General features: G+C 46.2%; 1 protein-coding gene across 1 annotated transcript; it reads left to right on the top strand.

Annotated features, from left to right (window-relative positions):
* The first annotated feature begins 356 nt into the window (after nt 1-356).
* Nucleotides 357-26,298, top strand: SEC31B (SEC31 homolog B, COPII coat complex component). The gene is given in 29 exon segments (XM_063101686.1): nt 357-370; nt 1,093-1,179; nt 1,644-1,767; nt 8,469-8,664; nt 8,880-8,975; nt 9,922-10,065; nt 10,415-10,557; nt 11,414-11,513; nt 11,640-11,801; nt 12,347-12,396; nt 12,398-12,467; nt 14,840-15,070; nt 17,020-17,094; nt 17,358-17,456; nt 17,759-17,858; nt 18,380-18,557; nt 18,821-18,948; nt 19,339-19,484; nt 20,209-20,365; nt 20,368-20,381; nt 20,949-21,110; nt 23,410-23,539; nt 23,542-23,577; nt 23,940-24,242; nt 24,501-24,559; nt 24,848-24,994; nt 25,301-25,411; nt 25,816-25,887; nt 26,119-26,298. Coding segments are annotated over 28 exon segments (3,492 nt in total). The 5' UTR covers nt 357-370; nt 1,093-1,100.
* Nucleotides 26,299-27,931: the final 1,633 nt, after the last annotated feature.

The raw sequence follows: 27,931 nt of genomic DNA, 5'->3' as shown, positions 1-27,931 counted from the left end.
CAGTCAATGCAGAGAGTGAAGGGAAGAGCATTCAAAGTATAGCATTTGTAAAGGCTCTGAGGTAGGAAAGTCAGGAAATGAAAAAAGGCTGCCATGGCTGGAGAAAATAAATAAGGGGGAAAGTAGCAAGAGATGAAGTTGAAAGCTGGAGACTTTGAGCAGGGCTCAAAGGAGTTTGAATTTTATTTGAGTATGATAGAAATCATTGAAAGATTTTGGCATGGGATGCCAAAATTCTACTTTTTATTTTAGAAATTCACTTTTGCTGCTATGTAGAATGAATTGGGTGATGGCACGAGCAGCAAGGAGACAACCTGTTGGGAGACTATTGCAGCAGTCCGGATGAGAGAGCTGAGGTGTCTTCAAACAGGTCAGTGGCAGTGGGGATGGAGAAGAGCAGACAGATTAAGATATGTTTTGGAGATAAAATAAGGAAGACTAAATGACGAATTAGAAGGGAATGAGGGAGAAGGAGGGATCAAGGATGATTATCAGGGTTTTGGGTTGAACAGTTGGGTGGATAGTGGTACCATTTACCATGATGAATAAAACTGGAGGAAGAACAGAAGAGATTTGTGGGGAACAGATGGTAGAATAGAGAATCCATTTTAGGCAGACTAAATTAGGTATCTCTGCTATATCCAAGTGGAAATATTTGATTAGCAATTGCATATAAGAACTTGGAGCTCAAAGGAGAGATTTTTGTTGGTGATATAAATTTGGGAATCATCAGCATATGGATGGTATTAAAGTCAAGGAAATGGACAAAATCTCCCAATTATCTGGTTTGATGGTTATCACCATTGGGCCTGTAGCAACCAGTGCGACTGAATATCTTTTGAGGTTTAAAGCATTAGATTTCAGTAACTGGGTAAATGAACTGTTCTTAGATCTCCATATGGTCATGTATTTGTCACCCAATATTGCCCTGAAATTCCCCATCTCATGGTAGAGAGAGAGAAACAAGATTTCATGTCTTGAGATGATATGAAATCCATGTCAGACCCAGATACTTCCTGGGTCTGGCCATTAAGCTTGCTAGTTTCTGTTTTTAGTGGGCCAAGGTTGATGTCATTTTTCTGCCACCTACAGGACGGACTATGAAGCTGAAGGAACTTGGGTGGCCAGCTGTTCAAGTGTGGAGCCCAGTCAACCAGTACCCTGTGTATCTGGCCACAGGTATGGTGATACTGTGAACTAAGATCCACTCGAAGTTCATAGCATATGAAACATAGTATCTACAATTCTTTTTTATTTATTTATTTTTTTTGGCAGCTGGCTGGTACAGGGATTGAACCCTGGACCTTGGTGTTATCAGCACCACGCTCTAACCAACTGAGCTAACTGGCCAGCCCTAGAATTCTTTATTGAGCATCAGAAATAGGTTTAGGATCATGGAAAGGTAGGCCTGGTTCACAGCATAAGCAGGGGGATATCAGGTGTTTTGAGTACTTGGGGGCAGCTTTGGACTATGGCTTAAGGCTAGGCACTCATGCTTTTTGCTTTCTTTACAGTTACCCTTTGAGAAAGGGTATACTCACCCCTCTCCTGTTCCTCCTCCTTTCCATGCATGTATTATACCTTAAATCCACGCATATATTGTTGCTCTTTTGCTCCCTCTTCTCGACTTTTCTTGTGCCCAGGAACATCTGCCAAGCAGCTAGATGCCTCCTTTAGCACAAATGGCACGTTGGAAACCTTTGAGGTTGATTTCGAGGACCCTTCCCTGGGCTTGAAATGCAAGGGAGTCCTTTCTGCCTCAAACAGGTACTATTTCTCAATTGGTGGTGGGTATGCAGGGCAGAGTCTGCTGAAGATACTGATGAGGAATCCTGGGAATAGTGTGTGCTTCTTAGGGCTCATGAGAAGACAAGTGAGAGGAGAAAGAGCTTTGCCAAATTGGAGAGAAGTTAACTCTGGGATTCTTTTGCAAAAGGACTTTAAAAACAACCACCCCCATCTTTCTGGTTAGCAGCAGCAGCCACCAGTGTCAGGCAGAACGCATGTGATAGGATGGCCCACACAAGCCTGGACCCATGTGTACCTGATCTCTTTTTGAACCCAGAGATGTTGGCTCCTTCCTCCCTTGGCTCTTGTGAGATAACAGCCTTACACAATATAGCCCCTTTCTGCCAGCATAGAGGAGAATGAATGATCCTCTCCTCACTGCTATTAGGCCCTGATTGGTTCTCACGGATTTCATGGCTGTGGCAGGCTTACAGGACTAGATACTGTATCATTCATTGAGCACATATATACATCCCAGACACTGCACTAGGAGCCCTGTATATTCCATTCATTCCTCAAAATAAGCCTAAGCAATAAGTACCATTATTTCCATTTTACATAGGAGGGAATTGATGCTCTGAGAAGCTAGGATTTAAGTCTAGGCCTGAGTCCAAAGCCTACTTCTTTCCATTATTTCACTGTTCTTTTAAAGGTTTTGTAAAGGTGGGATTTATAGTCTGAAGCAGTGGTGTCCAAATCTTTATACCATCAGAAAAAATGTACATATCGATTATACTCAAGTTATATATTCAATATGCATGTATTACTATGCTACTATTAAAGTACAATTTCTACAGTTTTTTAGATTAAAAACATAAGTCTTTTTCTTATAGTCTGGTGAATTATCTTGGCCACCCTACTTTAGAGATTACTAATCTAGAAGGCAACTTTTCGTCTAGTGATTGATGAACTCCTTGTGCATTTCTTGGTCTCTCTGAGAGATTAGTTAAAATATTTAGGCAGAAGTACCCTCTTCTTTCTTTCCACAGTTTAACCTAATAATGAAAGGTTAATTATGGTTCACTGTTTCTTGATCCCCTTTATCGCCTTATGACAGCTTCCCTTATTTTGTAGTTTTTTACATCTCTTTGTATTTTCAGTACCTGTACCCTTTGAAGAGCAGGCACTTGAAGATTTACCTTTAATTATGAGATATTCTTAGTCCCTAAGCAAGCATTTCAGAAAGGGCTTCTGAGAAGGGTGACCTTATTCAATAATGTTTATCCTCAACAAACCAGCTTCAGCACAGTAGTAGCTCCTTAGGGATAAGGATTCTTAAGAAGGAGGCAATATAATTGTTTAAGAAACCTTGAAACAATTCTAAGATCTATGTGGGCAGAGATTTTTATCTATTTTATTCAGTGCTCTATTTCTAGCACCTAGAACAGTGCCTGGCATTATGTTTAATAAATAGTTATTGAATGAATGAGTGATATTAGAAACTTCTAGGTTAACAGACTGAGCATTCATGTTCAACACTTGAGTTAGTTACATTTAGTTTTCAGTTAGTATTAGTGCCTTAGGAGCTTTTCAAGGGTGACTTAGTTTTTTAGCCAACAAGGTTGAAGAAACTCTTTTTGAAATGTAGCCACTAAATTTGGGAGTCATGAACTTCCCCTTATACTGCTGCTGCAGTCTGCAGAGATTTAGGGCTAGTAACCAAAATAAAGAATACAGTTGTAGAAATACCACATGTTCTCACTTATTGGTGGGAGCTAAAAATTAATATATAAATTCACACACACACAAACCGGGGGGGGGGGGAAGAAGATATAACAACCACAATTATTTGAAGTTGATACAACAAACAAACAGAAAGGACATGGTTGGGGGGGAGGGGGGGAGGGAGAAGGGAGGGAGGTTTTGGTGATGGGGAGCATTAATCAGCTACAATGTATATCGACAAAATAAAATTAAAAAAAAAACAAACAAACAAACTAATAAAAGACTAATATATACTTGTTTATACATGAAAAAAAAAAAAAAAGAATACAGTTGACACTATTGGTAGTATTTCATCTCTACTTTGGTATTTTTTTAAACTTTTTTTTTTTGGCAGCTGGCTGGTCTGGGGAACCGAAGCCTTGACTCCTCTACGTTCTTTTCCCATCTCTATAACTGTGTCAAAAGATTGATTTTCATTCTCAGAGACCTAAGAGATTACCTTTGACACTGTCCTTTTGAGGCCTTTCTGAAGAAATCATCTTAGATACCCCAGAATCTAAGACACCCACTTCTTTCTGTTCCAGTCTGGGTTAGGTCACTTACTCAAAGGTCAGTACCATGAAGTTCTGACCCACCTGATCAGGGTAGATAAAGGGCTACTTATCCTTTGTTTTGTGCTTTCCTCTCTCCTTTCTCTTCCATGTCATCTTCTGAATGGGGTAGTGGAAAGCACAGTTGTGTTGGGTTGTAGCCTTGGCTATAGTATTAATAGAGCTGTGTGATTTTGGCAATGTTAAGCCAGTTGTCTTAGCTTTCCTCTCTTACATATAAAAAAGAGGTTGTACAGTATGACTTCTGGGAATCTGCTGAGACCCAAATTTCAGTCTTATGTTCAATCTCTCCCTTTCTTTTTCTAGTGTTATTGCCTTCCTTTTTCCTTTTTTAAAAACCTCTTCTTGTGCCTCTGCATTATTAACTGAATATACTATCTTCAAAATCTCCTTTCCTCTGCCTGCCCTTTTCAACAAACCTGTGCCTCATCTAAATTTGGATACTGGAGTTTCCCTTATTGTCAATCTGCGATGCATCAGAGAAATATCTATCTAGCAATATCTATTTAGAAGAGAAGTGTTCAGAAACAGTGGTATAGGTGTAGATAAGGAACAGCTTCAAGCTATAAATAGACTGAAGGGAGTGCATGGATAAATGCCTCTGGATGCAATCAGAATTAATGTGGACTAGCATGTGCACTGAAGCAGGCAACGTTGGGTTCGTTAGATGAATTTCACTCAAGAAGAAAGATTTCTGGAAGAATAATACATTATTTTTGTCATTGTTGAGGACATAGGTGCTGTGGCTGAGTGAGGTCAGATAGCCAATGTGTGGTCTGCTACTCTCCACCCTCTGTCTACACTGAGGTTCTGGATCTCTGAGTGGCTTCCATAACTTCTGCAGGACCCATCCTCTAGTATCATGGAGAAAGTAGGTGATCTATCGTCTATCTTTCTATCTTTATCTCAATTCTAGCTACTTGGGGAGCACTGTGACCCCTTTTGGGGGGTGCCTCTGTAAGGGACAACACCAAGCAGAAAAAAAAAATCATTTTGTGTACCTGTCTTAGTTTTCCTGTCATTAGGACTTACCTCCTCTCTAGAGGCATCAAGATCATAGAGTAGAGAGAGCATGGGCTTTGTCGTTGGATCGACCTGGGTTCAAATCCCACTCTGCCATTTATTGTTCTCGTGGGCAGATTATTTACCTTCTCTGGCCTTGTTTTCTCTGCTGTAAATTCATGATACCTAGTAGATACATAGTAGTCTGCTGCATAGTAGGTATTCAGAATAGTTTGTCTCTCAAACAGTCATTGCTCCATTCCACTGTCTTCATTCTCCAGCCTGGAGCACTACTGTCATCACTCCAACTTGTAAGGAGATTTGGATTCCCCCAGCTCTTTTGGCCTGGATGTGGACAAACTCTTTTTCACTTTAGTTCACTAATACAAGGTTAGGATTTTTCAAAGAAACCATACTAAGCAAATAAAAGCAAAATTCAAAACAGTGAATAAATCATGGAAACAAGAATTTATACAGCAGTGATTTCTAATTGTAAGGTAGCTAAATCTTGGTCTTAGATGAGCTTAGCTGGTGCCGGGTCCTGATCTCACAGGCCTCAGTTTATTCTTTTCAGCCTTGTCTCTCTCTCCCTCCCTCCCTTCCTCTCTTCCTTCCTTCCATCTTTTCTTCCTTATTTCCTTGTCTTTTCTTTTTTCTTTTCTTTCCTTCACCAGCTGGCTGGTACAGGGATCAATAGCCTTGTCGCTTTCATTTTACCATGAGCTGGTTGTTAGGGCTAGTTCTATCTTTATGAAATTCAGCTTCTTCCTCTATTGTTCTAAACTGGTGTTCAGTCTGATGTATCTAGTAGAGTGGTCTCAGCCCTGGCTGTTTGTTAGAATCACCTGGGGGCTCTTGTTTACTATGTAAGTTCTGAGGGCCTGTCTCTGGAAATTCTGCTTCACAGGGTCTGGTAGGAATCAAGGAACCTGTATGAGGGTACTTCAAAAAGTTCATGGAAATATTTGTATTAATTTTTAAATCTATTTCTCCAACTTTTTTTTAAAATTTATTTTTTTATTATGAATATTCATGAGATACAAAGCTGATTGTCACCCCTCATGCCCATGATGTGAGGGCCAGATTTTTACTGGCAGCATACGCATTACCAGAAATTGCTTTCGTACCCTGTGTCCTCCACCTCCACAAACTTTTTGAAGAACCCTCGTGTATTCTTTAGATGCCACCCATCATTCTGTGACACCATATGGTTTCTGTCATTGCCATCGTTATCCTGGGAACCTCTTTAGTAGAGAATTCCACTTGTATTCTCATGTTTTAAAAGTTCCCACCTTCCTATACAAACTCATCTTCCTATCCCTTCTTACAATTCTCAGTTCCTATTTTCAGGCTAAAGGCCATCTTTTTTGTTTTTTAACTTTTTATTTTTTAAAAATTAAACTTGTAGGAAGGTTGCACAATAGCACAATGAACAATAATATGATCTTCACTTATATTCATCAGTTGTTAACATATTGTCATATTTGCTCCCCTCTGTCCCCCTCCTCCTTCCCCTACACACACACACACACACACACACACACACACACACACACACACACATGCACGTGCTTTTCTCTTGTTTCCTGTCCATTTGCAGAGCAGAGGTGATTGACACTCCTCGAGTTCACTGCATGATCAAGTCTCCATCCTTGCTTAACTCAACCCAGGTGTTCCCATTCTCCCAGGTGTTCTCTATCATAACCTGTTTAGACACTAGCTTAACCCTCACTAGTGAGGTGGTTAACAACAAAAAAGAACTTTCTACATGCATACAGAAAGAAAATCATTTTGTCACACCCTGTTTTCTGCATTTCAGTCACTGCCCTCTTTTTCAGCCCTTTAGTGATTCTCCCTTGAGGTTTCAAGTACCTTTTACTCTAGTCTGTATGTCAATTGCTCTGACCATACTGAGGTCACTGCAGCCTCTCCATTCCCATATGAGTTTTTTTACTGGCTGTACCCTCTTCTGGTTTCTGTGTGACCTATTATGGGCTTCTCTAGCTATTCTCTTGACGTGCTCTCTGCCCATACTGAGCCCTAGTCCCTGGATGACATAGCAGCCTCTTGAGCCACTATGGAACACATTCTTCTGCTATATTAAGATCAGCGTAACCTTAGAAAACAGGCTTTCTGGCAGTAGCCTTAGAGCTACCATGTGTCAACTCTGCTGTTTTGCTTCAGATGCCAACCTAGTCTGAACTAGTGTATATCTGTTCACTTCTGACAGGTTGGTTCTGCTCTAATGACTGGTCAGACAAGTTCCTGCCCTATCACCCCACTCAGTCTTTTTGCTGACTGTTCCCAGGATGTGGGTATATTTCCTCATTTGATGTGAAATGTGGCTTCTCTGAAGGGCTGTCGAAATGTCCTTGGCTAGCCACTGTGAAGTAGGAGACAGATCACCTATAAAGCTTTAGGGATTTCACATGCCTTCCCCTAGAGGCTTTGTAGAGGACCCAAACTTGTCTGCAGAGAATCCAGGGTCCATCTTTTTCTTTTGTGCAAGACACTGGCAGTGTCTTGTTTGAAGCATACTTACTTACAAAGCCAGGAAAATGTTTCCCAAATGAGGCATTTATCTTTTTATGCCTCTTTGTCTCTAAGAATGGCCTATTGCAGCCATGTAGCAGCTCTAATTGGGCAGCCACAGGAGACAAACATGGGTTGGGGGTCTTTTCTCACTTCCAGTTTGAGAGGAAAGGGGGGACTGCAATTGGTGGTCTGGGGAGCTGGCTTCTAATCAGTTACATAAGGGTTTGGATCTTCCTTTCAATAGGAGGCAGTATTTTGTGATAAGAGCTCAGACTCTGGAATAAGATAAGCCCAATTTTGAACCTTGACTCTGCAAATTCCCAGCTATAAAATGGGGCTAAAATTACTAGGTCTGTGTACAGAAGTTTTATAACTTCTCTGTGCCACAGTTTCCTAAATTGAAAATGGAGACCATAGTAATACCTCATGGAGTTGTTAAATATCAAATTAGCTAGTACATGTAAAGCACTTAAAACGGTGCTTGTTACATATGAGTGTTCAGTAAGTTGTTTTTATTATCTGAATATTTGAGTTATGAGGATTAAGGAAATAATCTATTTGATTATTGATCACAGGGCCTATATAACTCCAATGTTAATGTTAAAAAAAAACAAAAAAACACCCACCCCACACGGCTCAGAGGCAGTGGCTTCCTGGCTTCTAGTGTAACAGAGATGGAATATTTTTTTCAGAGAAAGACGGGACCAGGCAGAGGAGACCCGTCTGTGTCTGGGAAATGAAGGAGACAGACAGGACCCAGCTAGGGGTGGGGATGCCTCATAATGGCAGAGGCTGACAGAGATGCCCACCCCCTGCTTATTGATGTGGACCTAGGTTGGTGCTGATACTGCTTCTTCCTCTTTGTACGTTTCACAAGCTGATCTGGGGGAGCTTTGGCAATGGGCTTCTGGAAGGCTCCGGGGTTATTGCAGGTGGCGGAGACAATGGCATGCTTACTCTGTATAGTGTGACCCACATCCTGTCTTCATGGAAGGAGCCTGTGATTGCCCAGAGACAGAAGCACACGGGGTCTGTCAGAGCACTTGACTTTAATCCTTTCCAGGTACAACATTTCAGTTAGTCAAACACGGCCAAGCCATGAAGCAACAGGTCTGAGTGGAAGCCTTCCCTTGTGGCCTCTGATCTATAACTCTGAACCCTTTCCAGGCTTTTCCAGGAGACGTTTTGGATAGCCCCAAATGTGAACTTCTTTTCCCCCCTTCGTCCCCTCATCTCTTCCCAAGATGGTGTGTCTCCAAACACCTTTTGTTCATACAGGGCAACCTGGTAGCCTCAGGGGCCAGTGATTCTGAAATCTTCATTTGTGATCTGAATAACCTGAGTATGCCAATGACCCCAGGATCCAAGTCACAGGTGAGAACACCCCTACTCGCCCCCAGCCCCTGACTTCCTCAGGTAAAGTCTTAAGTTCTGGAGCCGGCCAAAGCACAAGAGGTTTCAGGCTTTACCACTGGAGGGCAGTAAAGCTCCACACACTAACACATTACCAGCCAGATAAGAGCTGGGGTAGAGGGTGGGATAGGGAGTGTGTAGGGGGTGGTTGGTTTGTGATCATTAGTTGTTCTAGGAATTTTTTAGAGAAATGAAGGGTGGGGAAAAAGGCACGTAAAGAAGGAGCGGGGGTGCTGTTTATCAGAGCATAGTTTGGGCAGGGTTGGGTAGAGCCCTGGGCTCAGCAGAGAGGGAGCAAGAGTAGGACTCCAGACATACTGTTGTCCTTTTTGCGGGGACGGTCAGCTTTGTCTGTGTATATAGCTCTTCCGTGCAGTTGGGGCTCTGGTGTGTCTTCTGCTTCTGAGTGTGCCTGTCAGTCTGTAACTGGGCCCATCTTTTTGCGTCCTGGCTTGTCTCTGTCTTGTGCTTACAGTATTGTGAGGTAAGTTAAGTATGATTTGATAGCATTTTATGCCCTGAAAGTAGCAGAGGTTTTTCTTTCTGCCTCACTCTCTCTGGGGGACTTGGATGTCAATGTTTCCCTCGCTCCCTTACCTTCCTCCTTCTTTCCCTCTCTCTTTGTCCTAGACAAGAGGGCTGTTTTAAAATCTTGACTATCTTCTTAGGAGAACACTGGGGTAGGAGTAAAACCCAAGTGTGCCTGCCATCCCCTCTGCTTCTACACCAGTACCCTAAAGGATCCTCCCTGGAAAAATCAACTCCCAGCTCCCTGAGACTGTCTGGGTTTGGGTAGTCCCATGTGTATTCTTGGGCTTGCTGTGGGTGGTTGGGAGCAGTGGAAAAGCAGATGTCGCCTGGTCCGGGGGTGACAAGTTTTCCTCCCTCTGCCCCCGTCCTGCCTCAGCAGCCCCCAGAAGACATCAAGGCACACTCTTGGAACCGGCAAGTCCAACACATTCTGTCTTCTGCTCACCCCAGTGGCAAGGCGGTTGTGTGGGATCTCAGGAAGAATGAGCCTATCATCAAAGTTAGTGATCATAGCAACAGGGTGAGTAGTGAAAGCCAGAACACATGCTGGGGCTCAGCTTCTCCCCTGGGCCTAGCAGTTGGAGCTGCTGCAGGCCAGGGTTCTGCTTTCAGCTGTTGGACATGTGGTTTCAGCCCCTTAGCAGATTTCCTATTGATAGTGAAAGCTTAGGGCAGCTAAACAGAGCTGATCTTGAGGCTTTTGCCATTTCTGACTTATTCATGGTTATTACTTATTCTCCGATGGCTGTGGTATACATAGAAGAGACATAAAATGTGCCCTCAGAGTGGTCCCATTCCAACTGGGCAGAAAACGTTCATAACCAGAAGAGTGAGGTTGCATCACCCATTGGGCTCTGCTTTGTTCACAGCTGTGCTGCTCAGGCCTGGCCTGGCACCCAGTCATAGCCATCCAGGTAGTGATATGTTCAGAAGATGATCGTCTCTCAGTGATTCAGTTGTGGGACTTGCGCTTTGCCTCCTCACCTCTGAAAGTGCTAGACAGCCACAGCAGGTAGCATCTCAAACCCCAGCTACATCCTTAGGAGGATGGTGGGTATAGCTGACCTGGGTACAGGGACAATGGATGCCTCACTTTAGCTTCTAAACATCCTCCCTGGCTTCAAAGCCATTCCAATGAACATTGGTCACCCAATACTAGCTCTAGCCCTAACCAAGAGGAGTTCCTTTAGACCTTTGGGTTATGGGAAAGAGCCTAAGATTCCATCTCACTTCCAGAGATGGGAGTAGGGATGGCGTCATTAGAAATATTGGAGCCAGTGTTTAGTTCCTCTAGAAGAGTCCTCAGGCTCTGGTCTGGGGAAAATGTTCATTTCTTTAGGTGATGAGGTTGCTTCCTCTGGAAGACTTCCTAATAAAAGCAACTTGGCTTCCATCTATCCTGTGTACAGGCCTGCCATTGAAGCTATACCTCTTGGCTCACAACAAAGGGTGTAGCTCCACAATCTGTTATTTCTAACCAGAGGGCCACGTTGCCTTTATAGCTCCTTGGGACTTTTGGGGGTTAGGTCTTCACTACCTTCCTGGGCTGAAAGCAGCCATAGGGATGGGCATTTGCGTGATTCATAATCCTTACTCTTAGTGAAAAGCAGCAGGCCCTCCTGCAGTGACCTGTGGGAGGCAGAGTGGCACAGTGCATAGTGCACAGGCTCTGGGATTCAGCTTGGGTTCTGGGTGTGCAACTGTCTGAAAGTTACTTAATTTTTCAAAACCTCGTTTTCCTCATTTGTAAAGTGAAATCAGACCACCCACTGTATAGGGCTGAGATTTATCTAAGGTATATTTGTATAAGATACCCTACTCTAGTGGGCATTCAACAAATGTTAGTTCCTTTTTCCATTCCTTTTTAGGGGGATCTTGTCAGTATCATGGAGCCAGGCTGATGCTGAGCTGCTGCTCCGTAGTGCCAAAGACAGCCAGATCTTGTGCTGGAATCTGGGGAGCAGTGAGGTGGGCTGGCCCTTCCGTGAGTTTGCTGGGATAGGAGATCAGATGGTGGAGGAATCCCAGCTGCAGCTATGTGTGTTGGGTTTTGTGGACTGTATGGTCCCTACTGGTTGTGTTATTTCATATTAGGTGGTATATAAGCTACCCACACAGAGCAGCTGGTGCTTTGATGTGCAGTGGTGCCCTCGAGACCCCTCAGTGTTCTCTGCTGCCTCCTTCGGTGGCTGGATCAGTTTGTATTCCGTGATGGGTAGGAGCTGGGAATTCCAGCACATGAGACAGGCTGACAAGGTTTGAAGGGCTTGGTGGAGAATGTTGGAGGGAAGGGACTGTCTCTGTTTGGGAGGGGAGAGAAAGACATACGGCCTGGGAAGAAGTGGGGTCTATCGGAGACTGGGAGACCAGGGCCATAGGTTTGGGAGGGCTGCACCTTTGTCTCAGTGCCCATTTCCTGGGAAGATGTCCATTTCTGCCACAATATGAAGGCGGCCTTCATGTTGACTCTTATTATTCGATGTTCCCTGTGGTTTTTCAGGGACGTTGGATCTCTATGCTGGGACATTCAGAAGTATGAACCATCTTACCTCTTTTTCTCGTATAGATCCATTTTGTGTCACCCTCCATTGTAGACTTTGTAGTAGGCTTTCCAAGAGCCAACTGCATGGAAGTCTCACCCTCACTACCAGTCCCATCCCCCTCCCCTGGAATATGGGAGTCTGGCCTTTCTAGATCCAAATATATGACCCAAGGATTCCTCCCAAAATGAAGTTTGTAGGTAGAGTTCCTGGCTAAGCTGCCATCTCAAGCTGGTGGTGCAAGTGTCCTTTTCCCCCCAGATCTCCTCTTCCTTCAGCAAAGGCCAACCTCTCCCACCACTGCAGGTGCCACGCATCATTGATACCTCCCCTGAAAAAGCCCCCTAAGTGGATTAGAAGGTCTGCAGGCATTTCATTTGCTGTAAGTGTAGTGGGTGTATGGGTATGTTTGTGTGTGTGTGTGTGTGTGTGTGTTTGTGTGTGTGAAGCCTTCTATGTGCCTAGCATGGAGCTTCAGTAGGAAATTTATTCCCACTGCCTCTTTCTCAGGTCAGGTCCCAGTTTACCTCTCAAGCAGAGATCTACTGTAGCTTCCCTCTCTACCCCTTCACCCATTCTACACCCTGCCTGCTCTGCCAGTCCTGCCCAAAAGAAATTGATTGCTTTAGACCTCTTTGTTATGGAGAACCCTTACATGTCTGGGCTGGTAGTCAGGAATACAAAGAAGGAAAGAAAAAAATGTGGATTTCATTCCATCATTTCTCTGCTCAAAACCTTTCAGCCCCCTGTTGCCTTATAGACTCAAGGCCAAATGTACATAGGATTCCACTTACTTTTCCAGTTTTCTTCCCCATCTCAATCTCACATGCTCTGTATGCTCCACTTCCATATTACTGTTCCATGAATAACTCCTTAACTCTCCTGCCTCTGCTTGTACCCTCCCTTCAGCTTCTCTCTTGGGTCCATTGAATTCTACTGCAGCCTTTCAAGGCCCCCCACTTCAATACCAGCTCCTCCGTGATGCCGGTCTTTAACTCTAGTCAAAATTAACCTCCCTTCTGTAATCCCACAAATTTGTGGGATCCTCCATTTTCTGGAGACCCTATTCAGTAATAGATTCTTTAAGTACAGGGACCATGTCTTGTTCATTTTTATATCCCCAAAGCAGTGCTTCTCAGACTTTAATGTGCATACAAATCACATAGGGATCTTATTAATAATCAGATTTTGGTTTATTCAGTCTGGAAAAGGGCCCAAGATTCTGATTTTCCTACAAGTTCCCAGGTGATGCCCTTGCTGCTTATGTAAGGACCAGCACATTGAGTAGCAAGACCCCAAAGCACCTAGCACAATGTTCTAAATACTACGTTTGAATTGAAAACAGATATATAAAAGTAGAGGTTCTTGTTTTAGGACCCAACAGTTTCATCAGGGAGTTAAAATTAACACACTCAAGAGGCAGTGAAGTTTTAAAAAAAGCAGGTAGTGAGGTGAAGAGTTCAAGGTTACGAGGCCTGAATTCTTATTTTTGCTCTGATCTTTATTAGCTGTATAACCTTGAGCAAGCCACTTAACCTCCTAGGATTTCAGTGTTCTTATCTGTAAATCAGAAATAGTAATACCTTCCCAGCTTAAGTTGTGAAGTTGACATGGACCTCAAATGAGAATATATGTAAGCACTTCGTAAAACTATCAAGTACTATATAAATCAAAGTTTAAATGATTTTGTTTAGCACTAAACTGTGGTGTAGGTTTTGTGCTGTAGGAGTCAAGAGAAATAAGAATTCTGACTGAGAAAGTTCATTAAGGAGGTGAGTCTTAGGAAAGGAAGTAGTGAATAGTTAGGGAGTAAAGCAGTAGTTGTCAGCCTTGGTTACACATTAGAATAACATGAAGAATTTCAAAAAATACTGATGCCTGGTCCCAACCCCAGAGTTCCTGATTTTATTGTCTTGTGTATGACCTGGCAACTCTGACTAGCTCTCCAGCTAGTTTTAATGTGCAGCCAGGGTTAAGAACTGATGGAGTATCAGAACTTTTTTAAGCTCCTGTTTTGTGCTAGGTGCTTTATATAAAGTATCTAATTTGGCTAGAAGGGTGCTCCAGGTGGGGGTGTTGTGGTGGGGAAAGGCACAGAAGTAGGAATGAAACAGGCATATTGGAGATGTGGAGCAATCACATAAATAAGCCCGGGAAAGACAGGTCTGATTTTGTGGAAGTTTTGTTCAGTCCAGGCAGAGGAGCTTAAGCTCTTGCCTGTGGCCCTTTGAAAACATTACAAGCTCCTGACTAGCAACAGGATGGTGCAGGCAACAGGGTAGTAGTCTAAGGCTTAGATTGGAGGAGGGAAAAAAACACAGGCTAGCAAACTATTGCAGTAATCTAGCTATGCTAGCACTGGGAATGAGATGGAGGGGACCTGTATGACAGACATTAAACAAGGAGAGGTAAGACTTTGCTATTGTGTAGATATGGTGGGTATAAAGACTATGTTGTAATATCAAGGTGTTCAATCCACGTGACTGGGAAGATGGCAGTCCCAGCACAGGTGAGCAGAAGACAGGTACCATATGGTGAAGTTTTAAGCTGATGGTGCTAAAAATGCAAAAGTGGTTTTGATATGGGGGTACATTTGGTACTCAATTCCTGATCCTGTTCCACTCCCAGGAGCTCTCTTATTATTGGTTTCCTATCCTAGGGGTGACCAATAAATAGCCTTCCCTGTGATCCTGACTTGGGGTTAGTTTTTGGCTTGAAGGTATGACCTTTACCCTTCTTGCTTTTCCTCTCCAGTTTGGGGGGAAGCTGGTTACCTTTGGCCTCCCCAGCAGCCCTGCCCATCAGGTGTCACAGCCTTGTCCTTGCCTGGTCTTCATCAGTCAAGTCACCACAGAATCTGAATTCCTGATGCGGTCAATGGAGCTGCAGAAGGCTCTGGAATCAGGAAGTCTCTGGAATTATTGTCAGAACAAGAGCCAGCAAGTGTCACTGCAAAGCGAAAAGATGTTCTGGCAGTTCCTGAAGGTAGGAAGCCTAAAGGCTGGCTGCTCAGAGGTGTTTCCTCAAAGCCTAGAACTCTAACCTCTGTTGACTCCAGGAGATGCACAACCACACTGTGACCCAGATTAGAGGCCCTAACTCCTGTTGTTTTTTTTCCTTAGAATACTACACCTACTCCCTGGACACAGAATCTTCACCCTTTACCAGAGGCTCAGAGGCCATTTGTGGAGTGGCTAGGGAAGACGTGAAGTACAAGAGACTTTTTCCTTTGTTGCTACTATTGCCGACTTCCTGTATACTTTACCAGAGCCCAGGCGAAGGCTTTCACAGTAAACTGTTATGAAGGAAGAAGAAAGGGAGAAAGAGAAAAAGGAGGGAGGGGAGGATCAGTTGGAAGGGTACATCGTGATAAGAGAGCTTTGAATTTGTTTCAAGTAACCCAAGGCAAATCCTTGTGGTGGGCCCCAGGGTTTAGGTGTCACTGTACTCTGGAGACATGCATTCATTTCCAGTTCTAATTTAATTTCAAGTTGCTTATGATGTCAGGAGGAGGCTATACCTTTCAAAGGAAATGAGCAAATGAGATGTCTGAGGAAGAAAAGGAAGTTTCTGACTGGTCAGACAATGGGAAGGTTATGCAGATCTTTGGGATTATAGAGAAGAATGCTAAAAGAAAGGCAAAGGCTGTCCTAGGGGGTCTGAGAGGGATTCTGGGTCTGTGCTTCTGACATAGCAGAGCTTTATGAAGGTAGATGTTGGGAAGCTGAAAAAAATAAAAGGATTTGAGAAAGATCATCTACTATAGCATGAAGCTACAGAAAGATGTGGGAAGAAAAGAAATGATGCTTTTGTTATACACAGGATGCAAGCCCAGGAATAGGAGGTAGGAAAGAGAATAGAGGGCGTGCTCAGGAGTTCAGCCTTTACTCTGTTAAACAAAGGAGACAGCAGTGCCAATAGGACAGGGGGGAGTGGAGTTTAAAAGCTATCCAAGAGCTGCCCATCATGGTGGTGTCTGAAGCTGAGTATGAACATTTCCAAGGAAAGAGAATGGAAGGATGAGCAGGCCCAAAGAGATTATGAGAAAGACTGTAGTCAGAATTCATGGTTCAGGGCAGAATAAATGAAGGGTCGAGGCCAGCTAACCCAGATTAGAAGGTCTTCAGGAAGGCTTGGTCCTCGATGTTTAGGACACTGGGTAGAAAGCTGACTTTGTTTATTGTATTTGTGCAACTTCTACTGGCAGTTTTCTTACCTAGATATTTAGACTCACAAGACTTAGTGGGCTACACTTGGCATCAGTCTCCTCAGAAGAATATGGGACAGGGACCACAGCTTGTCAGCAGGGCAGCATCAGGACATCCCCTTCTGTGAGAGTCCTTTTAGCAGTCTATGCAGCAAGTCAGAGTTCTCTTCCTCATCTCTCCAGAGGACAGCTCAGGAGATGAGATATACAACAGGCGGGTGTGTAAGTTGTCCTGACTGAGAAGCCTCTTTCCCATGAGAGCCAACATCTCTTGTACCAGCTCTGAAAGCATAGCTTCCACAGTCCCTTCAAGGTATCTCTCCAATTACAAGAGTCATTGCAACTAAGGAAACCCAGAGCATGGTGTCCACATCAATTATTTATGGTTTACATAGTTCCAGTCTAGATGTGGTTTTACCAATCACAAGCAATGTTGCCTAGAAACAGCTGACATTTTACTCTTACCAGGGTAACAGAGCTTGGAAGTTGACAGAATGTCAAAATCTCATGCAGAAGGGGGTTTTGTTATCACTGCCCATAGCCCGGCAATAAATCAACTCTGGGGAGGGAAAGGAAGAGATGGTGTTGCCCTGCTGAGGGCACTTCTGGTAGTACAAAGAATACACTCGAAGGTACACTGGCACAGATGTCCACCTTGGTGCAGGAGGAGTGTCATTCATGTTTGTTTAATGTAGACTTTTCTTTTGTGTGTTCTGTGGTTCCTTAGGTGACCTTAGAGCAAGACTCCAGAATGAAATTCCTAAAGCTATTAGGATATAGTAAAGAAGAGCTTCAAAAGAAGGTAAGCTGCTTTTCACATTAGAAACATGTACTTGTTGCAGAGAACAATAGAATCCTGTCAGAGGAAGTCTTCTCAGAATACTTCTTCCTGGACTTAATTAATGCATATACAAGAATTTTGCCTCCTGGAGTAGTCTTTTTCTCAGGAAAATAGATGAGGATCTTAAGAGAGTCCATTTGGTGGGGTATGGGGGTGGGAAGAGAGCATAATGCTCATTTGACCTTATGCCGGGAAAAGTGGTGCTCATAGGTCTCTCCCTGCAGGTGGCCACACGGTTGAAGAGTGACTTGGGGCTAGGTGAGAGCCCTCAGTTCAAGAGAGATGACCTCAACAGTAATGGACAACAGGCCTTCTACAGCCAGGTGTGGTAGGAGCCCAGCCGGCCTGACCTAGGATAGCATAAGAGACCTGTCTTTAGGGCTTTTTCCTCACTCTCGGAACCAGATGAGACACAGAGTCCATGTGTTTGGGGGCTGGAATTTTTGGGAGTGCAGCTGTGTCTTAACCATGAACTAGGGCCCTTCCCAAACCTTATTATTCTGGTTATTCTTTTAGTTTTACCCATTAAGGGCCAAATAGAGCTCTCAGAGAGTGCTACATGACAGTGCTGTCTCTATCTTCTGGGTTTATTTCCTAGTAGTCACCTCTATCCTTCCTTGTTCAGGCCTCCAAACACACCACAGAGGAAGCCTCTGCCTCCTCAGCTTTCTTTGATGAATTGGTCCCTCAGAACATGACTCCTTGGGAGATCCCCATCACAGAAGGTACCCTGACCCTGAGGGAGAGAAACTCTCTGCTTGGGAGTAGATGGACCCAGAGTTCTTGGACTTGAGACATTATCCTCTTGTCCCCTGCCTCCTACCTTCCTCCATCTACTTGGGTGGGTCTCTTACCAGTTAGTGCTCTCTCTCTCATTGTAGATTTTCATGGATGGGTCTTTCCTGTGGAAGGCCTTGTACCAAGATATTTGTTCTGTCCTTCTGTCTTCTTGCTGAAAGGACCGTGACCCTACCCATGCTGAGCAAGCACACATCACATCTGTGATACTGCCACCTGAGTCCCCTCCCTTGTCTTAGGCCTGTCTTTAGAGAGTTAATACTGGACTTGGGCACCCCTGGAGCACCTGACTGCATATTATTGCCAAGGAATGAAACTCGAGGGTTTTGTTTGGAACAAGGCAGGCTGAGTGATAGAGAGCTATAAGGGGTGTGTTGTGGACTCTACAGGGGACGGGAAGCTAGGGTCTGAGAGCAGACTAATGTTTTGGGGATGCCTCTGCTTGCAGACACTGATGGACTCCTGAGCCAGGCTCTCCTGCTTGGGGAACTGGGTCCTGCTGTGGAGCTATGCCTGCAGAAAGAGTGCTTTGCTGATGCTATCATCCTGGCCCAGGCTGGGGGTTCAGATCTGCTGAAGCAAACACAGGAGTGCTACTTGGCCAAGAAGAAAGCCAAAATCTCCTCGGTAATTACCCATCTGCAGGAGAAGAGGGAAGGGGGGTTACCTGGACCTTATCAGGTGATGCCTACACCTTGAGACTGGCGTTTATCTGTCTCTCTCTCCTTCTCCTCTAACCACCCCTGCCTCACTGCTAGTTCCTACTCTGTGGCCTAACAGGAAGCCTACTCATGGATGACTTTTCTTAGCACATCCCTATGCACGACTCCTGTCACCTCTGCTGGCTAGCTGGCTGGCTGATGGCCTCCTTCCCTCTCTGCCCATTACAACTTTTAGCTTGTGTTGTGCAGAAGAATTGGAAAGACATGGTGTGTGCCTGTAGCTTGAAGAACCAGAGAGAGGCCCTGGCCTTGCTACTGACATACTCAGGACAAGAGCAATTCCCTGAGCTCTGTGGTAGGTGTGGTGCTCGGTTTCAGAATGGAGTGGTGTGACTCCAGCGTGGTGTCAATGGACATAGGGAGGGAGGAGGTGTAGGAGCAGCCTGAGCTCTGGAGGCCAGGCTGTGTTGTCAGGGCCAGGGGCTGGCTCAGCCAACAGGCAAGGACCGCAGCACATGCTCCTACTTTTTAGTAGGGATCATTTATTGTCCTGTTTTGCTTTTTCTCATCACATCTTGGTGTAAGAAATTTGCCTTTCAGTGTACAGCATGGTTAGGCTGTGCTGTCTTAAAGCCACTGTAGCTACCTGTCCTGTAGTTCATGGTCCTCCACCTGTTTCCAAACGGGAGAAGGAGGAGGAGCACAGGGAAGCTGTGCCGTTAATGAAGCTTCCATCTCTTTGCAGACATGTTGGGAACTCGCATGGAGCAAGAGGGTGGCAGGGCCCTAACGTCTGAAGCCAGATTCTGTTATGTGTGCTCAGGGAGTGTGGACCAGCTGGTAGAGAGCTGGGCAAAATGCCACCAGGCTTCGTCCCTCATGGATCTGCAGGTATCCGTTCTCTGCAGGGCTCTGGCCACTTCATATCAGGCCCAGGAGAGGCTAGTGATGGGGAAGTGCAGGGATATCAGAGGTGAGTCTTCTGGGTACAGGCTGCAGCCAAGGTGTTAGATAGGAGCAAAGGGCCCTCTGGATCTTCTCCCAAGGGTGAGATATCGCCTCCTTCCCTGAGGGGAGACTGAGCAGCAGCTGCTTGGGTATTATAACCTTCATGATTTTTTACCATTTCAGCTTTGGTTATACAAGTTTATCCAGTATTTGAGTAATAGTGAGCCTGGCTTATCAAATGCTGTGAAAAGTTCTGTGGATCTAAACTGTATCAGGAACTCTGTGGGTGACCAGAAAAGTTTGGGGGGGGGCGGTGTCACAGACTCATGGAGAGACAGAAGTCACACATGAAACAATTAGTATCACAGAGTCTATTGTTGATGATGTACTAGCAGAAAGGATAAAGAAAGCAAAAAGAGGAGGCAGAGATGTAGAAGAATCTAAGACTCAGATGGGTCCAGTTGAGCCTAATCCTAACAACTTAGGAGGGGAGGCCAAGTGGCCCTTCTCTGTCATATCTCATATATCTCTGCTTTCTGCCTTCACCTGGGTATGGCCAGATGAAGATCTCTACCCATGGTGGGAAAATCTCTGGGTGAGCTGCCTGGACTTAGAGAGGAGGATGCACTTTGAAGAGGGTTGACCACCCTTATCCTTGTCCCTATAGGACCTGATGGAGAAAGTGATGGTTCTTAACAGGAGCTTGGAGCTACTGCAGGGTCCTCATAGAGTGAGCCCAGGTCCTGCCACAACCTACAGGGTTACTCAGTATGCCAACCTCTTGGCAACCCAGGGCAGCCTGGCCACTGCCATGAGCTTCCTGCCAGTGACTGTGCTCAGGTGAGTGGGACCATGTGGAGAGAGCAAACCATTTCATTCAGTCATCTAACACTGGCTGAGCACTTCCTACCATAAATAAGATCTAGTCCTTCAAGCAGTTCACAATCTATTGGGGGAAGATCAGATGTCAATAACTTTTAGTGCCATAACTGAAGCTTAGACTAAGCCCTGTGGGACTTCAGGGAAGCGGTTGATTTTGCCTGGAGAGGTCAAGGAAGGCTTCACAGTGATGAAAACAGTTGGGGTAGGGGGTTAAGAGGAGGCTGGCTGGTTAGCTCAGTTAGAGCACAGTGTTGATAACACCAAGGTCAAGAGTTCAGATCCCCATACCGGCCAGCTGCCCCAAAATAAAAACAAAAAGAACCAGCAGGTGTAGGACATTCTAGGCAGAAATAACAGCAAGAAAGGAGGTATGCAAGTGTTTGGCAGGTATTAGAGAACTCTGAGGTGGCTAAAGTGTAGAGGACCAACCAAGGTTTGACTGCTACATGGGCCAGGCTTGTAAAAGAGGATGTTTGCTTGTTTTAACTTATGTATCACTGCTGTTCTTTATTACAGTTCCTATAGCCATCAATGCAGCAGCTAAGAGGTCGGCTTTTTCATGCCCAAGGTTCTGCTGTCTTGAGCCAACAATCTCCCCCTTTTCCCTTCCCCCGGGTTGTTGTGGGAGCTACCCCCAACTATAAGGAGACATCATCTTACAGATTGGGATCCCAGTCTTCTCACCAGGTAAGACCTTATTTGTTAATTCATTTGTTTATGGGTACTTGGAATATATTTGTGAATGAAATTGATGAAAATCCCTGACTTCATAGAACATACATTCAGTTATTTTTCTAATAACTTTATTGAACAACTACTAGGCTCTTAAAACAGAAAGGTTTGCAAACCATGATTCTTGCCTTCAAGTAACTCATAGTCTAGTGGAAAGATAGATATGTAAAAAATAACTACAGCAAAATTCTCCTTGTGTCAACTCACTCCAGTGGCTGGTGGACCATCGGCATGGTGATTGTGGCATCTAGCTGCCTTCACGACAGCCATGGTTATTGTGGTGGCTGTGTTGGGTCACCCACATGGAGGAGATGTTTTTGGCCTGTTCTGCGGTGCTGGCAGTATGCCTGGCTGTGGAGAGTGTCTGATCCCCGGTTCCATGCCCTGGATCCCCGAGTAGGTCCTGAGGTGCTGGCACGGTGTGCCAGGTTGTGGGAGGGGGGTCCAGTCCCCAGCTCCTTACCCTGAGTCCCTAGGCACGTCCCGAGGCACTGGCACAATATGCCTGGTTGTGGGAGGGGTTCTGGTCCCCTTCTCCATGCCTCAGGCCCCTGGGCAGGGCCCTGATGTGCAGTCCCAGCATGCCTGTTTGTGGGGGGGTGTCCGGTCCCCAGCTCCTCACCCTGGGTCCCTAGGCCAGCCCTGAGGTGCTGGCACAGTGTGCCTGGCTGTGGGGGGGGGGTCCAGTCCCAACTCCTTATCCTGGATCCCAGTGCAGGCCCCAAGGTGCTGGCACAGGGTCCCTGGTTGTGGGAGGAGGGTCCGGTCTCATTCTTCATGCCCCAGGTCCCAGGGCAGGCCCAAGTTGCTGGCACAGGGGTGCCTGGTTGTGGGAGGGGTTTCTGGTCCCTTTCTCCCTGCCTTGGGTTCCCGAGTGGGTCCTGAGGTGCTGGCATGGTGTGCCTGGTTGTAGGAAGGGGGTCCAGTCCCTGGCTTCTAGCCCCGGGTCCCTGGGTGGGCCCCTAGGCATTAGTGGTGTGCCTGTATGTGGGAGTGGGGTCCAGTACTTGGCTCCAATCCTCGGGTTCCTGGGTGGGGCCTCAAGGTGCTGGCAGTGTGAGTGGTTGTGGGCTGGGGTCCTGCCCCCGCTCCATGCCTCATGTCCCTTGGTGGGCCCCAAGGCATTCGTGGTGTTCCTGGGCCAGAACTAAGTTTTTGTCCTTTGCTTACTTCTAAAACAGGGGAACTTTCTGTGGGAACCAGTACTTGAGCTGTGTGGTTGGGGTAAATTGCCCTGGGCGGGCCCCAAGGCGCTGGTGGTGTGCCTGGGCCAGAACTAAGTTTTTGTCATTTGCTTGCTTCTAAAATGGGGGAAACTTCCTGTGGGAACCAGTACTTGAGCTCTGTGGATGAGGTAAACTGCTGCTTTGCTGCCGTTTCCCTAGGGAAGGCTTTTTGTGCAGCTCAGGGTTTAATGGTTGACCTTATAGGTACTTCAGGCTCTCCAGATACTTGGTGCACCTGGGTTGTATAGAATCTCTGATCTGGGCCTGAGTTTTTTCATTGAACTGCACCCCATGCAATTCTGCATTCCCGACCAGTCTCCTCTGAGTGGTCCTGCACTGATTGGGGGGCAGATTGGCTGTCCTTGCTGTGTCCCAGTGTTCTCCCGGTGGGCCCATCTCCCCCACTGCCCATGCTCCAAACACTTCCCTTGGGACGGGCTGTGCGCCAGTCCCTTGTGATGACTCACTGGCCTCTGAGTGGCTCCCCTTTTTCAGCCGTTCTGGCTCCTCGCTCCTGCATGGGTCCACGGGAACCGTATTCATGGTCTTGCTGTCCTGGGGGCCATCAAAGTCCTCTTCTCCCCTTCCGCCTCCAAGTAACTCCATCTAAAGGGCACAGCTGTGGCTTCTGCCAGCTCCTGTTCCGTGCGTTCGAGCATTAAAGCCACCGCAGGCAAAAACACTGAGAGCAGTTTTTTCTTTCTCTCTTCGTGGTTTCTCCCACCTTCATGAGTTCCATATGTCTCTCCTCCTCTTCACCTGAGCTCCAGTGGCCCTGGCTTGGCTGATGTTAAATTTTTATAGTTGTAAATTTGTTGATTTGTGGGAGAGAGTGACGCTGGGGACCGTCTATTCTGCCATCTTGACTGGAAGTCCTTATATTTATTAATCTTTATAGAGGTTTATCAATTTCATTGATTTTTTTTCCAAAGAACTAGTTTGTTTTATTAATTTTCTCTTTAGTTTTTGTTTTCAATTACTTACCTTTCTTTTCCTTTTCAAGACCTGACCCTTTTTTCCCTCCACAGGTTCTAACTCCATCTCCAAAACCAAGGGTTTTCCCACCTCAGTCATCACTAGCGATGCCATTGACACCTTCCCATCCTAGCTCTCATCAGGGCTCCAGGATACAGAATATAAGTGACTACAGGGCACCTGGCTCCAGGCAACCCAGCCTTTGCCTTTGGGTAGGCCTGGTGAGTGAGTGAGTGAATATCTGTCTGGGCAAAGCACAGAGGTCTCAGGAAAGCAGTGAGAGGAGCGTGGAAGTTGAAATTTGAATTCCTAAGACTATCACTTACTGACTTTGTAGCTTTTGGCTGTATACCAAAGTAGTTATGTTGGTCATTTCAACCCTACAGGATTACTTTGAGGGTTAGTTAAGGAATATAGCTAAAAGTATTTTTAAATTGTAGATCTCCATATACATGTATGAATCATTTATTATTAGTAGTTTGTTTTTGTTTTTTTTATATTGCTGCCCTATCCCTCCTCGATCTGCTGAGTCTCTTCCAAATTGAAGTTAGGTGGCACATGACTTATTTCTGTTCTACTTCAGCTTTATCTCAGCCACAGCTGTTAGGAAGGCAAAGGGCTCAAGCTCCTAATCTTGTGGGATTCCCTGGAACATGGCCTCTTCCTGGTCCCCCTCCACTTATGTTATCCCCAGACATCATGCAGCCTGGCTCTACCTCCCTGCCTGAGAGACCTCTGCTTCCTATGAGACCACCAGATCCCAGCCATATGAGCTACCAGCCCCCAGCCCCTCCTGCCAGCTTCCCTGTGGCATACCTTTCTAGAGGGGCGGGTGCTCCATGCCCTAGTGCCCTCCCAACCACTGGCATCCTGACTCCTCATCCCGGTCAGTCTTCCTTCCATGGCTTCCCTCTTCTGGGTTATTGCCTTCCTCTCCTCCCCTCCCCACCACTACCTTGGGAGTCTTTTTCCTGAAGCCAGTGAACGAGGGCCTCGTGGGTTAGAGAATGTCAGCTGGGAGTGTAGCTGGTCTGCAGAGGGAGGTATGGTGAACTCTAACTAAAACAGTTTTCCAGCCTTCAGACCCAAAATTTCCAACGTTCCTAATCAGGTCCCTAAAAACCTCTATCTTTTTACTCTACAGGACCTCAAAATTCCTGGAAAGAAGCTCTGGCCCCCAGGGGAAACCTCCAGAGGAAAAAGGTCAATGCATCTTTCTTCATCCCTCCCCTCATTCCTTTACTGGTGCCCTACATTCTAGTGCCTTCCAGAATTCAGCCCAGTCCTTCCCATTCTCAGGCTGTCTTCTCTCATCTCCCACTCTTCTCTCCTGCTCTTTCCCTCTCACATTCATACACCAGTCTTCCCAATTCCCTGTTCTCCACTCACTGTTCTGTCTCCTTGTTCACTGTAATCTCTGCCACTCCCCAAAACCAGGGCCTATGGAGTCTGTCAGCTTAGACTCACGTGCCTTTCTTTCTTTCTCTTTAGCTGCTAGGGACATTTATGCCCCCAGCACCAATTACTGCTCTAGTTATGAGCCTCAACCCTGAGCCACAAGCGTTCCTTCCCCCACAACCCACTGTCTCCAGTGTGAATCATGCTCTCCCCGGAGCTTCAGGAGAGTTCAGCCTGCAGGTGACAGGGACAATGTGTTCCCCTTCCTGAAAAACCTTCCAGCCCTCCTTGGGTGTAGAAAAGTGGGAGCATGGTAGATGGGCCTCATTACTCAATGCAGAGGCAGCCTCTGAGATGGAGGAGACTGGGGATGGGTACCAGGTGTCCTTACAACAGGGAAGGGGAGGGTGCCCCTCCCCCAGCTCTGCTGTGCTCTCATGGGAACAGTGTGACTCTGAGTCACTGAGGACTAGTCCTTAGGGAGGCCATGAGATGGACAGCTTGCCTGCCTGTCCGTTCTCCCTGCTTCTTCATTGGCAATTTCAGCAACTGCCACCTGAGAAGATGGAAAGGAAGGAGGTGCCCCCAGTGCATCAGTCCTTGAAGACCAGCTTTGAGGCATTTCTCCAGCACTGCTCCCTGTCTGCAACTGACTTAGTAAGTCTGAATCTTCCCCACGATGCCCTCCTCACTTCCCTGGCTGGTTCCAAGACCCCTCAGCTGTAGACCAGTTCCTTATTTTGCACTTATTTGATGTCTGAGGGACTTGGAGTTTGGTCTGAAGTCCAGCTCCTAGGTAGTGGGGACCAACAGCATCGGGACTTAAAGGCAGCAGGGAGTGCTGGAAGGAGGGCGAAGCCAGGAATAAGGAAACCTGCCATTAATGCGGCAGCTGTGTCAGCTTGAGCAAGTCACTTACCCTCTTTGGGTCTTTATTTCCTCCTCTGTGAAATGCTGAAGTAGCATTAAGCCATTTTAGTTCTAATATACCGTGATTCTTTATAGCTCTGTGTAGTATTATACTCAGAGGCTGGGGTCAGAATCCATTTCCCTCTGTGCAGAAGACAAAAAGGAAGCTGGATGAGGCAGCCCGACGTCTAGAATGTCTATATGAGAAGCTCTGTGAGGGGACAGTAAGTACACCTAGCTGTACTCCCTTTGCCTCTTGCCCTTCCACCATCACCCTTGGCCACAGGAAGCCCAGTGTCATTTCTTCCCATAGGTCTCACTTGCCTGGGTTCCCCACAAAATGCTTACATCTTGCCTGTAGTGGGCTCCAGAACTTGAGTCCTCTCTTATCTCTTCCATGCTGCCAGGGTAGGGGCTGGGTCAGGCTTATTAACCTAAGGGTCAATCCTTCACAGCTCTCGCCTCCTGTCCTGGCTGGGCTCCACGAGTTTGCCCAATGTGTGGATGCAGGCAACTTTGAGCAGGGTCTCGCAGTGCATGCCCAGGTGGTGGGCTGCAGCAGCTTCAGCGAAGTGTCCAGCTTCATGCCTATCCTCAAAGCTGTCCTCACGATCGCTCACAAGCTGCGGGTCTAAACCAGGCAGCCTCTCTTGCTGGGAGGCCACTTCTGCTGTTACTTAACTCCTCCCTGCAGAAAGGGGAATTTTGGAACAGATTCTGTTTGTTTTTCCCAACCCTCTTCCCATGCTGCCAGATATGTGATGCTGTAGGCTTGGCTCCAAACCAGCTGAGTGCCTGCTTTTCACCCTTTATGCCTGGTCTTCTGGGATCTACCCCGGACTCTCTCAGCCCTGAAGGCAGGGCATAGAGCCAGTTCATCACTCTCCCTAATACTATACCCTGACAGATTATACCCTGGGCAGGATGGCTTCTCCCCCAGGGATATGCTGTTTAATTGGCTTCTGGGACGGTGAATAGGATTGTTACTTCCAAGTCTACCTCTATTCTGGCCCATCTTTTGGGTCTTTCGTTTTTCCCTTCTGTGGTCTATGAGCCTGACTTTACCTTCCCCCTGCCTCTGACTTGGTATTTCCAGGTCCATATTTCTCTGTAGCCCCAGAGACTGGGGTCGAATTGACTGCTTCAAACAAGTCATGGATGTGTCGGGTGGGTGCTGAACAGAACCAAGAGAGGAAACTTTGGCCCTTTTTAAATGGAACTTCTCATCTGCCAGCATTATTAAGGGTGGGCTAGTTTAAGTGGAAGATGGAAGGGGTGAACTGCCTTTTGCTGGGAGCTGCCTTAGGCTTTGAGATAGAAGCAGAGGGACCACAGCCTATGGGGAAGGGCCCTTGACTCTACCTATGGTTGAGCTCTGGCCCAAGGCCCTAGATTATTTATTCTGTAATTATAAGCCCAATTTGGAATAAGAGCCATATTAACAAAAGACTCTTCTAGCACTGGTCCTCAAGGGTTGGGGGCCCTTCTCCCTCAGCCACATGTCTCAGGGCTGCATTCTCTGGCTACATTTTTATGGTTGAACTCTGCATTTGATGCATTGATGTATTTAATGGTGCAATAAAGCGGCTTTGATTTGATTTCCTCAGTCATCTCCCAAATCATTCCCTCCTCTGGGTCCTACTGTGCCATTACGTCTCTTCCTAGTCCTCCTTGTCCTTGCTCCCTGTACCCTAGTTAGGCCGGGGAGAGACCTGGGGAGAGGTAAGAAGTCAGGGAGTTAAAGGAAAGTGTTCAGTCCTGTAGAATTAGGCTGCAAAGGTCTTTCCTTGCATCATTTGTGGCCATTCAGCTGTGTGTGTGTGTGTGTGTGTGTGTGTGTGTGTGAGAGTGTGTGTGTGTGTGTGTGTGTGTGTGTGTGTCTGTCTGTCTGTCTGTCTGTCTGTCTCCGTGTCTCCATCCGTGCCTGACATTCAGCTTCAGGGTTTTCCCCACACCACTTCAGTGCTGAGCTCAGCCACACAAAGGGACTGGGTGTGAAGCCAGGGGGGTACTAGCCCTAATCCTGTTGTAGATCCCATCATGTCTGCGGGTTAGATGTGTGTGTTTGGGAGGGAGGGATTGTTAGGCAGTATTTGTTTGTAAAGCCACTTGCTCTTCAGATAATACTTGCACTAACTTCTATTGATGAAGCAGTGTGAGCCCCAGCAAAGTCCTTTCCCAAAGTGTCTTTGAAGCCAAGAGCCCATTGAAGGGAAGAAAGGCGGGGAGAGGGGATTAGTTTGTTCAGCAGCTGTGAATTTCAGTGGG

The sequence above is a fragment of the Cynocephalus volans genome, chromosome 7 (genome assembly GCF_027409185.1).
Source record: "Cynocephalus volans isolate mCynVol1 chromosome 7, mCynVol1.pri, whole genome shotgun sequence".
NCBI classification, from domain to species: Eukaryota; Metazoa; Chordata; class Mammalia; order Dermoptera; family Cynocephalidae; genus Cynocephalus; species Cynocephalus volans.
Note: the sequence above shows the minus strand (reverse complement) of the source record. Positions and strands in the feature narration are given on the sequence as shown.